At 36.3% G+C, this 16,130-nt stretch overlaps 2 protein-coding genes and 1 long non-coding RNA gene across 4 annotated transcripts; 1 reads left to right on the top strand and 2 right to left on the bottom strand.

Moving 5' to 3' along the window:
• Window positions 1-4,778: 4,778 nt before the first annotated feature.
• LOC115953891 (zinc finger protein ZAT11-like) lies at window positions 4,779-5,871 on the bottom strand. Its single transcript, XM_031071713.1, has one exon. It carries the CDS (start codon window positions 5,807-5,809, stop codon window positions 5,294-5,296), a length of 516 nt encoding a protein of 171 aa, XP_030927573.1. The 5' UTR covers window positions 5,810-5,871; the 3' UTR covers window positions 4,779-5,293.
• A 3,061-nt stretch (window positions 5,872-8,932) lies between these two features.
• LOC115952132 lies at window positions 8,933-10,775 on the top strand. The gene is made up of 3 exons (XM_031069209.1): window positions 8,933-8,948; window positions 9,653-9,785; window positions 10,418-10,775. Exons 1-3 carry the CDS (start codon window positions 8,933-8,935, stop codon window positions 10,773-10,775), a joined length of 507 nt encoding a protein of 168 aa, XP_030925069.1.
• A 1,619-nt stretch (window positions 10,776-12,394) lies between these two features.
• LOC115952407 lies at window positions 12,395-14,954 on the bottom strand. 2 transcript variants are annotated; one of them, XR_004083402.1, is made up of 3 exons: window positions 14,687-14,954; window positions 13,687-13,753; window positions 12,395-12,752 (listed from the first exon to the last, which is right to left on the bottom strand). It is a non-coding gene; the product is annotated as an uncharacterized LOC115952407 (long non-coding RNA). The 2 variants fall into 2 exon arrangements; XR_004083401.1 differs by having other exon boundaries at window positions 12,395-12,732; window positions 14,687-14,953.
• Between the last annotated feature and the right edge of the window lie 1,176 nt (window positions 14,955-16,130).

Below are 16,130 nucleotides of genomic sequence, written 5' to 3'. Positions count from 1 at the left end.
CAGGCTCCAGGCTGTGATAGCGAAGATCTCTCAAGCAATGGCCCCCCTATTTTTTTTAAATGGGAAATGTTAACAAGCACCGTCCGGTACTTGTTAACGTTTCCTTTTTTGTGTTTCATTAAAAAAGAAAAAAGAAAAAAGTTGTCAGAAAAATTACCAAAAGAAATAAAGAAAAATTATCAAAAGCTGAAAAAGTTACCCAAAAAGTTATCCAAAAATGTGTCGTTAACAAGCACTTTACGGTGCCCGTTAACACAATTATTTTTTAAATATTAATATATACATAGGTATCAATTTTAACAATTTAGTTTATAAAATTATACTTTTCTCTTTTAACAATATTATTGATTCTCTACTATAACCACAAAATTTTCAACAATATTTTTACAAACCATTGTAGTAGTAAATTCTTATTGGTTTGTATAAAAGTTCATCACTTACATCATATTTTTACTTACTAATAATCACTTACCACATTAATAATAATAATTTTTTTTTTTTTTTGGTTGAAAAAGACCATATTAACAATTTTTTTTTTTTTTTTTTTTTTGTAACTTTAGCATTTACCTCCATTTAAAGTCAGATCTAAAATCTAAAACAAAATAAGCAAGCCCAAAAAAATTACCCAAGAACAAAAATTACTAACAGTAAAGCTAAAAGTAATTAAGCCCAATCAATCAATTTTACTAAAAACAAACTACTTGACCCTTTAAAAAAAATTAACAAAATAATATTGTCCATACCTAGATGCACACATAAAAACACACAAATAAATAAATAAATAAACCATTAGTTGTTAAGCAACAGAGTCGGAGGCTAGAGCTATTGCACACAACTAACAGCAAAATTGCCCCATAACTTCAAGTTTTAGCTCTATTTCTATCTCCCTAGTCCTCCTTGAGCAACCAAACCACATCTAAGAATTCCTTTGGGGGACAACATAGGTTGCCTAGTTTGAAGTTTGAGTTGTTCCAAGTTTCTTTGGCTATTTTGCATTCCCATAGAATGTGGCTAGGGATGGCAATGGGTCGGGGCTGGTTTGAAGGATAGGGTTTCCGCCCTTGCACTACCCTGCATGACGGGAAAAATTTTCTTACCTCATCCCTGCTCCTTGGGACCCTGCAAAGCCCTGCCCCATCTTGTAAAACTTTACTTCATGTTAATTTGCCTACAACTATTACAATTGTTTTTAATAAAACTTGTTTCGTTAATAAAAATATACTTGAAATTACAAATAAATTTCTCCCATCAAATCAAACTAATTTTTAGCAAAAATTGAATAATATTATTGAAATGTTTAACAAGACAATATCACAACAAAAACAAAAATCTCAAAATACAAAATCAACGATTCAATAGTATATAAATTTGTTTACAATAAAGACAAAAGAAAATGTTAAATTTTATACCTTATTTCCAACCTTGAAAAAAAAAAAAAAAAAAAAAAAAAAAAAAAAAAAAAAAAAGGAAAAAAAAAAAAAAACAGAAAACCTTGTTGAATAGAATAAAATAAGTTGATAATATGCTTTTTAAATAGTAAGATTTTAAGATATGAAAAATTTATAATTAAGCCCTTATCAATGTGAGGTGGGGCGAGATGGATTAGATCTAAAAAGTCTAAATTCATCACTACCCCGTCCCGTGGTGCGGGGTTAAAATCTCGCCTCATTCCTACTCATCACTTTTGTAAGGCGAGAAAAACCTCAGTAGGGTGAAGTAGGAAAGGATTGGTCAAGCGAAACGGGACGTTTCACTTTCTTCAAAAAATTCACACCTGTTGTCCTCTATGACCTTTCAATGCGGTGGACATTGCTTAGTGAGAGCATGCAGAAGCATGCTCTCCACACGAAGTGCTTTATTTTGTTTAGGCACCGTGTGTTGCAAATGAGCTTCCAAATAGCTGGCATTTTGGAATTATCCGCGTGCCCTGCCCTGGTCCACCTTTGCTCCCCTTAGCTTTAGTGAGATATTTTACCGCCACTTTGTTTGCACTCTTGACAGAGAAAATGCCGAGAGTTGATTTGAGTTGTTAGGGGATGGTCGAACCAGGACCTAGATACTACAACTAGAAATTTAAAAATTTTCACTGACCATGTCATTCATACAAAGACGACAAAGAATACAAGATTGTACTATGTGTTCACAGTTTACGCAATATTTTTCTTTTAGGTTGAATTTTACAAGTTACAAATTGTGTTGCTCCTAAATATGAACAAAGTTGAACTACAAAATTGATTATAACTTAAAACTACAATTTTATTTAATAAAATAAATGTGGGGCCCAAATGATTTATGGGCCAGGCGCATCTACCCGGGGAGAATCCAAAGGCCCAAGCCGAGGAAGGCTATGGCCCAAGCTCGACAAAATAGCCTATGGATACCGCTGAGGACAGCTCAGTCCCCGGCAGACCCAAAGTCCCCCCTGAAAGAGGGGTAAAAACGGTATAGGACTGAAACTTGGAAGAAAGATCTAAAATATCTGGGGAAAGCTGCCCTTACTGCCATTCAATGCTCTGAACCTGACAGAGTCGCATTCTTTGGCTTTTACAACCACCCCCAACGACTTTGAATATGGGCTGATGGGACAAGTATCAATCTTGGAAAGGTTGACCCTATACGTGGACGAAGGACAATGAACGCAGGCAAATATAAAAGGAAAAATAAGTAACCTAAAGAAGAGGCTGGGAAAAATGGCCAAAAACCAGAGCCTCCCAGCCCACCTCTAGGAGAAAGACTCCAGGGGTGAAGGAAAACTCAGCCTTGTATGAACACCACGAAAAACCCACCGCCTGTCTATCAAGGCCTAGCCTTCCAAACCCACGCTCTACAAATGATATTGTTAGGGCCTTTTCACGTGCGAACTCGACACTGTTACGGTCCGCCACGAATCGTGTCCTTACAATAAATATTATTACATATTTTGAAAATTTAACTATTGAATTACATATTTTTTATGCTCTTAATACACATCAAATTTTGTATCAATCATATATTACTTATTATGTGATTTATAAACTTATATTTTATACATAATTTTTAATTATAAAAACTTGTAATTTAAACAATCTATTGATGACGTAACTATTAATCTTTAATTTCTAAAAAATTTGCAAGCATAAAGAATAAAAAAAAAAAGATATAATCCAATAGTAGATTTGTCAAAATTCATTTTCAATAAAAAAATATTAAATAAAGTTGTAGCCTAAGGTTGTCCCTAAAATATACACACACTTTAGGGTTGTAACTACATCTTTTCTAATGTTAATAGGTGGTCTAGAATATTTGTTAATAAACTATTTTAGGAAGAAAAATTATATATCAACAACATTTTTACAAAAAATTGTAAGTGACAAATTGTAACTAGTTGTTATTGATGGATAAAAAAGAACTTTAAGTGATAGTTAAGTTCAAATTAAAACCAACAAGCTAGAACCTATAAATTTTTGTGAAATGTTGTGAACATAACACTCATTTTTTAGAAAAATTTTAATATTACTTTCATGAGAAATAAAAAAAAAACTATCAAAAAAGTTATTTGCTTCCTTTTTTTTCTATAAAATATTTCTAAAAATACCTTTAAGGTTTGTTATTGGGTTTTTTTTTTTTTTTTTTTTTCATAAGTAAATACTAGTTCATATTTGTTAACACAGTTATTTTGAACTAAAATCATGACTTAAAGTCATGCTACAAAAGTGTGTGAGTATACTATTTGTATATATAACACCACCATTTTTATGGATGAAAATGTTTTGTAGTATTCGTGTCGGTTGATAGAATAGTAGTTAGAACTCCTACACCAAATTATCATATTAGCACCTTAATTTTACGCGGTCCAGTTTGATTATTGTTATTAATATTATTATTGTTATTATCATACTAGCATCAATATGGCAGCTAGAATGCCTCAACGTGTGGGGCACACCGCACATTACTTGTCTTGGAATAATATTTGGAGCAAATTTCAGGTGAAGGTTTAGAAAATGTTCACATGCAAGAGCAGCAAGTGGTAATCAACTTCCGGAGGAAGAATTCCCTATTTCGAGTGTATACTTCTTCAGGTGAAGGTTTAGAAAATGTTCACATGTAAGAGCAGCAAGTGGTAATCAACTTCCGGAGGAAGTATACCCTGTATACTTCTTCCCCTCATAGTTGGTGGAACCTATAAATTGTGGGTCTATTAGCTGTGAGAGGGGAGAAATATACATCCGAAACAGGGTGTATATATTTTTTCAAAATTTTGAAACATTCTACAGTACTATTGTTCTAAGAGATTTCCAAGATGACTCGTGAACAAGAAATAAAATAGTCTAGCTAAAAACTGAAACACCACATTTTTATATTATAAATTTTTTTTTAAATGTAACAGAAAAGAAATTAAGGCTAGCTAACTTTCATCATAATAGTCAAATTTTAAGTTCTTATTTGAATTTTTCAAACACCCTACCCCTCTTTACAGTGCTTAGCAAGTCCAAGAGTCATGGATTGGACCTCCTAAATAAAATTGTAAACCACAAGATATGCCAATAGCGTGTAAGAGTTATTCAGTAAAACACAGCCACCAATGAAATATTCTACATCAACATAAAAAATGCACATGTTGGATAAACTACACATGGAACTACCTTCACACATTTCAGTTTTGGCTTAACAACTTGGACTCATCCATTAATGAGCATTTGTGCACATACATACAGTATTATAATTTTCTTCCAACATGAAGAGTTGTCACAAGATATCTACCAAAAGAACTATTCAACTTTTATATAAGATACATGTTGCTCTAAAACATACACTTACTTGGTTTTCTGAATAAGAAATTTGTATTATCCAAGACATTTCAACCTTGACATGATATTTGGACTCATGCTCGTCAGTTGATGAGCACAATTCTTGATTGAAAAAGGAGATTTAGTTAACATACTAACAAGCTAGCATTAATTAATTAATTAAGGACATCATTATTAAGGAGTTAACTAAAACTAACACTAACTAATCAGAAGTCAATTTAAATCTGCAAAATGAGTTCTCTGAAGATGCGGTATCTGGCTTAATTTCTGTAAGAGCCAACTTCACTCCTTTCTCTGAAATTTCATTGGCAGGTGTTCTCATCTCCTCAATGGATGCCAAATTTAAGGACATGCCTATGCAAAAGGCCAAAACCATTTTTACAACTAAGATCCAATATATTCAATACAAAATTGGAAAAAATTAAAAAGAATGGCATTGTACATAAAATAAATCAATGAATCTGAAATGAAAAATTGTTAGCACCTACTACAATTGTGGTATCAAATCAAATCATCAAAGTATAGTCAATTTGAGGAGCCTTCTTCCCAAATAGTAACTTCAAATCATTCTCCAAAGGTGTCAAGTTCAAGTCCAAGCACATAACCATCGTACTATTTGATCTTTTCAGCACCGGCACTTTCTTTTCTGTTGTAGCGGAAGAAAATGCACCATCCATCATTGCTCTATGCCTCCTCATGTGACCACCCAAAGCTTGCCCCATAGCAAACTCAAGCCCACATATTGAGCACTCATGCATCTTAGGCTTATTCCCCAAGTTCTGAGTTTTTTTACTCTCTTTCAGTTCTTCCCCCATCAATTTTGGTCTCTTGTGGCTCGCTGATCTGTGGCCACCCAAAGCTTGAAACGATGGGAATTGACGATTACAAGTCTTGCACTCAAACACATCAGCCCGTGAGGCTTTCCTGGGCTTGGTCTCTAAGCTATGAGAGAGCAACATTAGACAATTAGCCATGTCTAAGCTCTCTATCCCACCATCTTCTCTCATTCTCTTTATTGTCATAGCTATGTAAAAAGAAGTTTGAACACAAATGTTGAACTTTTGGTAACGAAAATGATATGAAAGGCAAATGTTTAACGAGGAAGAAAAGCAAGGAAGTCTGGGTATTTATAATAGGCGTGTAGCGTGTGGGCGGGTCTAGAAGTCTAGGATGGTTTATTGGACCAAATTGAACGGGATTGGACTGAGTAGTGGTTTCACGCTATAGAAATAGAGTACTATTAGTAGCAACTTGGACTATTTCTTTGATTAGTGCAATCACGAGAGAATAGCAATATTATTGGTTTATATTACTTTTTTGTTAAGAATCTATAATAGTTCATTGTCTTTTTCGTATTAAATGATGAATGGTGAATTGATGATATAGTTTTATCCACGTGCCCTGCCCTCCACACTATAGGTGACGATGTTCAAATTTCATACCGTGTGGCGGCCTGTCTTAATTAAGCATATAAATTAAATAACATGTGAACTGTGACTTTTATATTTTAGAAAAGTCCTATATATTTATACAGTATTTTCATAATATTTTTGCAATAAATCATGAGTAATACTACAATCATAAATTATTTTATAATATTTTTACAAAATATTAATGTGACAAATTCTTACTAGTTTTAATCTGAGCCTACTATTAATATCACATTTTTACTTACCAATAATTGTTTTGAAAATACTTAATCCATATCAGCCATTTGTAAAAATATTGTAAAATAATTTATGAACGTAACATTACTCATAAATCATAAGTGGTAAATTATTATTATTTCTAATTTGAATGCATTGTTGCAATTACTTTTTTGTCCGCTAATAAAAACCAATTGCTTATAATTTATTGTGAAAATGTTGTGGGAATAAAATTTCTCTATATTTTATTGTATTATTATTATTATTATTATTATTTCTTTTAATTTGGGGTGAGACGTAAGTAGTGACTCTAAGTTGGTGAACCAACAGATTAATATGAGGTCATGAGTGGCGAGCTAAGCTAATAAATGAATCTTCCTCTAGGCTTCCAAGGTTTTAAGAATAATCCTGCTAGTTTGAAATCTCAAACTAGGTGTAGGTTATGGTCACAAAAAGTGTCTTAATCCCATTTTCTTTCTAAAACAGGGTACATCAAGATTTGAAATCTTAATTAACATCTCAAGGGCATTGGTTTATAAGCTATTTCTAAAAATATTTTATAGAAAAATGATAAAACAATTAATTTTTTTGGATGAAATTTTATATTTCTCATAAAAATGATATTAAAAACTTTCTTAATATACCTTAAGAATATTCATTAACATGATCCTTTTATTTTTATTCGGAACCTGCCACAAAATTTTTTAGTGGGTACTAGCAGATAAACTACACATAAGTTTATACCCAGTCTAGTCCAGATGTTGATTTTAGTTGTTAATTATGGAACGGTCGAATATCAGGTCGTTCATACAAGATGACAAAGAATACCAGATTGTACTGTGTTCACAGTTTGCGCAATATTTTTCTTTTGGGTAGAATTTTACAAAGTTACACACTGTGCTGCTCCCTAAAGTATACGCACACTATAGGATTGGTAGCTTACGTTCTCATGAAGAAAGAATATGAGAGGAGAGTGTCTGCTGTATATATATATTTTTTAAGGACACATGTTAAAGGTGCGTTCAAGCATTTGTTAAACCATTTTGAAAAAAGAAAGGTTATGTTCACGATATTTTTACATCACTTTCATAATGAATAGTAAATTATAGGTTGTAACTGGTTGTTATTAGTAAACAAAAAAATAATTTTAGTGATAGATTCAAATTAGATCCAATAACAAGTTATCACTTATAATTTTTTATGAAAATGTTGTGGACGTAAGCACTTATCTTTTAGGAGAGTTTTAATACCACTTTCATGAGAAATATAAAAAGAGTAATGCTACTAACACAAATTATTTTACAACATTTTTAGAAACTGCTAACGTGGTTTTAACATTTTCCAAATAGTCATTGTAAGTAAAAATGTGACATTAGTGATGGGCCTAAATTAGAACTAGTAAGAATTTGTCACATTAATAGTTTGTATAAATGTTATAAAATAGTTTGTCGCTGTAGCATTTATATAAAAAACAGTAAAAAAAGTTAGTTGCTTCTTTCTTTTTTTCTATAGAAAGTTTCTAAAAATATTTTGTTAGGTTTTAAATATTTAGTCTTAAATGTTTAGAAACTAATTTTATTATATGCTGGCAAACTCATAACAAAAACAAGTCTAGTATAAGATCTTACTATCTTAGAAGTGTTTTAGACATTGCTCGAATTGATACAAGTCAAGATTTAAGAACATACAAGCTGCAGAAAGAAGAATTCAAAAACTGTCAAGCTTAACCAATCAAAGAGAAGCCTTGACCGATCAAACTGTGATTCTACAGAATTTTAAATAAGGCTCAACAGCCCGCGAAATGTCTAGGGTTTGAGTCCAACACTACTAGGTATAAAAGGAAAATCCTAATACACATTTTTCAAGTCTTGAGAGTTACTCCTGTGAGATCTGTAAGGTTTTGTAACCTTTTAACTCTACAAGCACCTACCAAGGATCAAATCCAGATTGCTAGTATCGGTGGAATAAAGTTGTTGCTAAGCCTTTAGCAATCAAGTGTATTGAAGATCAAAGCATGAACAATTGGTTCATGTGAGAACAAGATCCAAATCAAGGAAGTCTGTGGAGCTAGAGCCCAATTTGATAACTGTGTTAGATTTACTACGAATTGGTATTCTTGATTGTAAATCTCAACTTGATATAGTGGACTATTCTCTTCAGATAGTTCCCTCCCAGATTTTTACCTTGAGAAGAGTTATTTCATTGATTTTCCTGAGTTATCACATCTTGTGTTATTTATTTTTGCATTGTGTTTATTTCATGTAATGATTATTTAACCTAGATCTGAATAATTAATCTAAGTAACTACTTAGCTAATATATTAGGTTAAACAAACTGTGTTTTTAAGAGGTCTAAACTTTAACATATTTCATAAACCAATACCCTTAAAGACATTAGTTAACTTTTCCTTCTTCTTTTTTCTTTTTCTTTCTAGTAAATACTAGTGCACATTTGTTATTAAAAAAAAAAAAAATTGAATTAAAATCTTGATTTAAAGCCATGGTGCAAAAAGCGTGTAAGTGAAATAGTGTATATAATAACAAGTGTGAAATCTCAACACCACCATTTTTATGGTGTGATGTCGGTTGATAGAATAGTAGTTAGAACTCCTACACCAAATTATCGTATTAGCACCATAATTTTACGCGGTCCAGTTTGATTATTGTTATTAATATTATTACTGATGTGGATAAAAATAGAGATTACTTACAATAAGACAAGCCGACGGTTAAAAGCGGATGGATACAATTAAACCCGTCAGCCTTCATTTGAAGGTATCGACGAAAGGGATATTTAGAAAGAGGCACCGACAAGGCATACCCAAGGGCTGACAGGATCATGAAGCTGACGTGATTAAAACTGAAGGCGTAGGGTAAGCTGACGACCTTAGTAAAGGATTGCTTGCCATCCATGATTGCGTATATAAGGAAATGTCTTACTCTCCACGTTTAGTGATACCCAAAGGGATTCCTATATGGAAAGAATCCTGCGAAATATGCCCAAGAAGACTCATATAAAGAAAGGACTTCTATTCCAAGGAAAAGAGGTCAACCCTCTACTACTATAAAAACCCAAGCACCCTCGCAGATTAAGGTTCGCATGATTTACCCTCTCTAGCACTCTAGAGTTGTGAGAATAGTTCTAACTTGACCTTCGGAGGGTATTTAGCAGGCACCACACCGGTGCTCTCTGTTAGGTCCTCTTCTTTTTGTTGTGCAGGCGCTATTTCGATTGTGCGAGGACTATGTGACTTACTGGTGATTTTTTCGGCATCATCAGTTGGCGCCATCTGTGGGAAGCGTTTCGCAGATTGTAAGCCATATTATCGCTTTCTGGACAAAAGAGTTGCATGGTGCTCACTCGCTCAATGGCAACCACTAACGACATTCAAGAAGAAGAACCACCCATGACCGCCCTCGAGAGACAGGTTAAAACTCTCGCCGCTGCTGTGGAACGCCTCACCAAACAAAATCGCGACCTGAAAGAGCAGCTACGCTAGAAAAACGCAGTACCGGATAACCAAAGAGCAAATCAAGAAGGAACCAGCGCTGAAAGAAGGAATCAAGAGGGACCACAGGCCAGTAACGCCCCAAGTAGACCGGAGTGACAAAACGTGAGCCTCCCCTCCCTCTTGGATACGGTTCCACCACCCATTATCGCGAAGATGCAGGCAATAAAGGAACAGATGGAAGTTATGATGAACATTCTCAACGGACGAGTGTCCAGCGATCTTGACGACCTTGTTAACTGAACTGACTCGCCATTCACCGCCTCCGTCAACTCCTTCCCCCTACCGAGTAAGTTCCCCATACCACAGATAGATAGTTATGACAGGGTTAAGGACCCTCTAGATCACCTAGAGACTTTTAAGACCTTGATGCACCTTCAAAGAATAGCAGATGCGATCATGTGTAGGGCCTTCCCTACAATGCTGAAGGGTGCGGCAAGAATTTGGTTCAGCCGGTTGACACCCAACTCCATCAGCACCTTCAAGGAGCTAAGCACTCAATTTACTGCACACTTCATCGAGAGACATAGGTACAAGAAGTTTACGGCTTGCTTGATGAGCATCAAGCAGCGAGAGGAGGAGACGCTAAGATCCTACATATCCCGCTTCAATAAGGAGGCACTCTTGATCGACGAAGCCGATGACAAGATACTTGTAGCGGCATTCACTAATGGGCTTAAGAAGGTTAAGTTTTTGTTCTCCCTGTACAAAAACGACCTGAAGACCATGTCAGAGATGCTTTACAGGGCCACCAAGTATATGAATGCTGAAGACACGCTGCTGGCCCGAGAAGAAAGACCCAAGAAAAGAGAGAGGCAAGAAGACACACGGTAGGACCAAGGCCGGAAGAAGGCAAGGACAGGAGACCGAAAGGATGAAAGACACCCTAAGCCCCTGGGAGGAAGATTCACAAGCTTCACTTCATTGACCGCCCCGATAGATCAAGTCCTAATGCAAATTAAGGACGAAGGGGCTCTGATGTTCCCTGGAAAGCTGAAGGGTGATCCCAACAAACGATCTAGGGATAAATATTGCCGCTTCCACCGTGACAATAGTCATGACACGACCGATTGCTATGACCTAAAGCAGAAAATTGAGACCCTTATCAGACAAGGAAAACTGCAGAAGTTCGTCAGTAAGGAGAGAACAGATCCACCCCCACAAGACCAGTAACCCCGGCGGGATAATGAGAGACTGAAACCCCCCATAGGGGACATAAGGATGATCATGGGAGGAACAGTTGCCGCTAGGTCGTCCAAAAAGGCCCGCAAAACCTACCTTAGGATGGTACAAAATGTTCAGCTGACGGGAGCTTTGCCAAAGATAGCACGGAGAAAAGGCCCCATTATCGGGTTCTCAGAAGAAGATGTGCGACGTCTTCACCACCCGCATAACGATGTGCTTGTCATCAACATACGGGTAGGAGACTACAACATGCACTGGGTGTTGGTCGACAACAGCAGCTCAGCAGATATCCTATACTACCCGGCGTTCCAGCAGATGAGGATCGACAAGGAACGATTGATTCCGACGAACGCCCCGCTCGTTGGCTTTGGAGGGAGCCGGGTATTCCCCCTGGGAGCGGTCACATTGTCCATAATGGTAGGCGATTACCCTCAGCAGATCATCAAGGACGTAACATTCCTAGTGGTCGATTGCTCGTCTGCCTACAACGCTATCCTCGGACGACCCACACTTAATTTGTGGAAGGCTGTAACTTCAACCTACCACCTAATGATCAAGTTCCCTACCGACTACGGAGTGGGAGAGCTGCGCGGAAGTCAGGTGGCCGCACGGGAATGCTACGTGGCCATGATGGAAATGGAGGATCAGGTCCAAGCCATGAATATAGAAGAGCACCGGATGGTGACAGAGCCGGAAGAGAAACTTGAAGAGATATTCCTTGACAATTCCGATCCTGACCGAACAACCAAAATTGGAACCCTCGCTAATCCCGCGATCCGCCAAGAGCTCATTACCTTTCTTAGGAGTAATCGGGACGTATTCACCTGAAGCCATGAAGACATGCCAGGGATAGATCCTTCAGTGATGGTACATAGGCTGAATGTATCGCCTTCCTTCCCACCCATTTGACAGAAGAAGAGGGTGTTCGCCCAGGAGTGAGATCAGGCCATAGCGGAAGAAGTTCGCAAACTACAGGAGGCAAGTTTCATCAGGGAAGTTTACTACCCCGATTGGCTGGAGAACGTAGTAATGGTTAAAAAAGCTAGCGAGAAGTGGCGGATGTGCGTGGACTTCATCAACCTTAACAAGGCCTGCCCCAAAGACAGTTATTGTCACGACCCGAACCTGTATTTAAGAGTTTAGAGCATGACCGGCATGTTAATATCAAGTTTACCTCAATATTAACACGAACCAACCTAACTGAAGGTACATATCAAGAATTGTTTGTTCAATTCCTGCTTATTGTCTTGCATAAAAGCCAATATAAATACAAAAATGATGGCAACCCTGACATTTCATTTCCTTCAAACTTGGAAACAAATACCACCTGTCTGAAACTTAAGGTATTCAAGTAAAAATTTACATAGCTAAACGTTTAGCAAAACTCTTATTACAAACCTAACCCTAAAGACATACAACTGGGGTTCAAAACAGACTACAGTACCGAATTACATATGTGCTCAAAGGATCAAGTACATCTTGATTCCTTCTATACATCAAAAGAGCTAACTACTATACAACAAAACTCTACATTCTAATAAAACGAGAAAACACAGAATCCTTGCCACCTCTCATACTCTCGCTGCTTCTAGGAAGAACCTGTGCACTGAAATATAATAGGGTGAGCTGCGAAGCCCAGTAAGGTTTTAAAGCTCCATGGGCCTTTAATAAGAATGCATGTAAAACAAATAGTTTATGGATATGCCAACTTTGATCAAATAGCCTTCATACTATTCATATTGCTCTTAAATAACTTATGAACTTTTCAAATAAAAATATTTCATTTTCCTTTCATATAAAAAAAATAAAAGGACATACATATAATTCCGTAACCTTATCTTATAAAAAAAAAGACTATAAATGCTTCATCATAAACTTCTTTTCATGAGAGCTTTTAATTTTCATAATGCATTTTAACAAAATCATTCTCTCATGCTCAATAACATAATGTAGCTATTCATAACATATTAGTTAGTCCACTTTTGATAAGTCTGTACAGAGAAGGCCTCATCACATTTGGGTAACCTTGTGTGCATGATATTGTCCTCTTTGAGAGGCCTGATGGCACATCTCCTCAAGGTTTTATTCCTCCCCGCCGTCCGTACACATTGGGGAGAAGGCCTTATTCAGATTAGAGTTACGGGCAACCCCATTTCCTCTACTTTAAATGGCCTAGAGTTACGGGCAACCCCATTTCCTCTACTTTAAATGGCCAAACAGATAACATCTTTCCATGGAAAGCCAATAATTAACCCCTATTGGCTGAGTTCAGAACATAACAGTGGAATAACCCGAACGCTATATTATTCTGATAGCTTTACTTTTACATAATTATTTCATAATAGTAGCATATCCACTTCATTCTAAAATATTATGTTCGTGACATAGGTACTAGCATTAATATGCAAAATTATCATATACATAAGGTTGAACAACTCACGAAATATACTTTACTTAAATCATGCTTATATGTATTATCTCAAATCGACAAGTTTTAATGCATATTAGTTTTCGAAATAAACTTTATACTTATTAAAAGCACACGTCACAAGTCCCTTACCTGAAAACAGAAGGTGCGAGAGATTGTACGCGAGGAGCTCAAGTATCCGTATTCTCGTTCTCGCCACCTAAACGAAAAGAACCAAAACTTATTATGGACAAACTCCTCCTAATACATAAACTTATACCTAAATCACCACCTAACTCTCAAACTCAAGGAAATCCTAATTCCCATCATATAAAGTTCCCAAAACATATGATACAATCATCAAACATAATTGCAGCCAAACCATAGAGAAATCAATCCATAAAATTTATATATGCTTCAAACATACCAAAGGATGAGTGTATAAAATTATAACTCAAAACATACAACCTAACTTGAGAATTAAATCCACAAAGTTAAGTGTAGTATATATTGCTCACTGCTCATTACAGCCACGTATGCTCCATTTGTAAAATACAAACGGGCTGTCCACAGACCTCCAATTGTCATGAAATTATACAGAACTACTCCCCTGTGTGTCCAGTATAAACCATAAAAATTTCAGAGTCAAAGCATTAACCCATGATTTACTAAAAATCACACAATGCAGTATACTCAAAACTGTCCTGACAGAATTTCTTGCAACTTACAAATTAAACCACTAATTTTATGTTCATCCAAATGCTGTGAGACCACTTCTATAACAACCATATGTGTCTTATAATTCATAAAAACTACTCCTTGCATCCTAATTCACAAAATACAATTTAATACAGAATTTTCTTGTAGTAAACATCAACTATGTCACAGAGACAGCTTCAGTACATATTCTTACAAAATCATCAACAAATAACAATAGGTCTTAATTTCATTTGGGTATTTTTATACCTATAGTATACATATTAAAATACCCTAATAGGCATTCAATTGATCAAAATATCATCAAACTTCAAGTAACTAAAACAGAATCACCAATTCAACTTCCAGAAACAGAGTAGAGAACAAAGAGGGAAAATAAACAAACAAATTTTACTATCCAAAATACACAAAATCAGATGAGGTTTAACTTACTTACCCACACACTTTGAAGATAAAATCTTAGGGTTAATTGTCTAATTTCTTCTTCAAAGAAACTAGAATTTTTGGTGAGAAAGGGAGGGAGAGATGTTGCCGTGTAAGGAAGGAAGAAGAAAGAAGAACAAAGAAAGGGGAAATAGAGAAAGAAGAAAAGCAGCTGCTGGACTTCAGAAGCAGCCAAGAAAATCAGAAAAGTAAGAAGACTTTTGGGGCTTGGGTACGTGTATGGCTAGGGAGAAACAAATATCACAAACACCTTTTCCAATTTTTCTTGTATTCACACACACACACACACACATATATATATATATATATATATAAACTTTGCATTCACACTTACCTACAAAGAATAAATAACACATTACCCACACACACATATATATATCCTTAATTTTATAAAGTTATAACTAACACATTAAAATAATGACATGCATATAAACCCATAAATTAATTAGGCAATTAGGTTGGGGTGTTACAGTTATCCCCTCCCAAGGGTCGACGTTCTAGTAGACTCTACGGCTCGACACCAACTGTTAAGCTTTATGGACGCTTTCTTGGGTTACAACCAAATCCGAATGCACGACGCTGATCAGGAGAAAACTTCGTTTGTAACCAGTCAAGGCCTCTTCTGTTATAAAGCAATGCCCTTCGACCTAAAGAATGTAGGCGTAACGTACCAAAGGCTTATGAACAAAATGTTCGCGCAACAAATTGGGAGGAATGTCCAAGTCTACGTGGACGACATACTGGTAAAAAGCCGAAGGGAGGAAGATCACCTAGAAGACCTTAAAGAAATATTCGACACCTTTCGTTCTTACAACATGAAGCTCAATCTAGGAAAATGCGCTTTCGGAGTAACGACAGGAAAATTCCTTGGATTTATGGTGTCTCAAAGGGGGATCGAGGCCAACCCGGATAAGATCCGGGCAATTATGGAGATGGCACCACCAAGAAATGTGAAGGAGGTACAAAGCCTCAACGGAAAAATAGCAGCACTAAATAGGTTTGTGTCGAGGGCAACAGATAAATGTTTGTCCTTCTTTCGCACGTTAAAGAGATCATTTGAGTGGACAGCCGAATGTCAGCAAGCATTCGAGGAGCTAAAGGCCTATCTCTCCTCCCCGTCGCTGCTAAGTCCCTCGCAGTTAGGAGAAGAGCTTTTCCTCTATTTGGCCGTTTCCCCCGCAGTCGTCAGCGCTGCCTTAGTAAAAGAAGAAGAAAGGGTGCAAAAGCCTGTATACTACGCGAGCCGAGCGTTTCACAGTGCCGAAGAAAGATACCCACCTATGGAGAAACTTGCCTTTGCATTAGTAACAGCAGCTCGCAAGCTCAAATCATACTTTCAAGCCCATACAGTGAACGTTTTGACCGACAAACCCTTGCGACAGGCGATAAGCAATCCTGAAGCCGCGGGTTGACTAGCGCTATGGGCTATAGAGTTG

The sequence above is a fragment of the Quercus lobata genome, chromosome 7, assembly GCF_001633185.2.
Source record: "Quercus lobata isolate SW786 chromosome 7, ValleyOak3.0 Primary Assembly, whole genome shotgun sequence".
Lineage (NCBI taxonomy): Eukaryota > Viridiplantae > Streptophyta > Magnoliopsida > Fagales > Fagaceae > Quercus > Quercus lobata.
This window is presented reverse-complemented; position numbering and strand designations above follow the sequence as displayed.

Excerpts from the sequence above, each read along its gene's own strand:
- LOC115953891 (XM_031071713.1), bottom strand. The coding sequence starts at position 5,809 with ATGACAATAAAGAGAATGAGAGAAGATGGTGGGATAGAGAGCTTAGAC.
- LOC115952132 (XM_031069209.1), top strand. Across the intron at positions 9,786-10,417 it reads CTGGACAAAAGAGTTGCATG|CACCTTCAAGGAGCTAAGCA; the intron begins GTGCTCACTCGC and ends CAACTCCATCAG.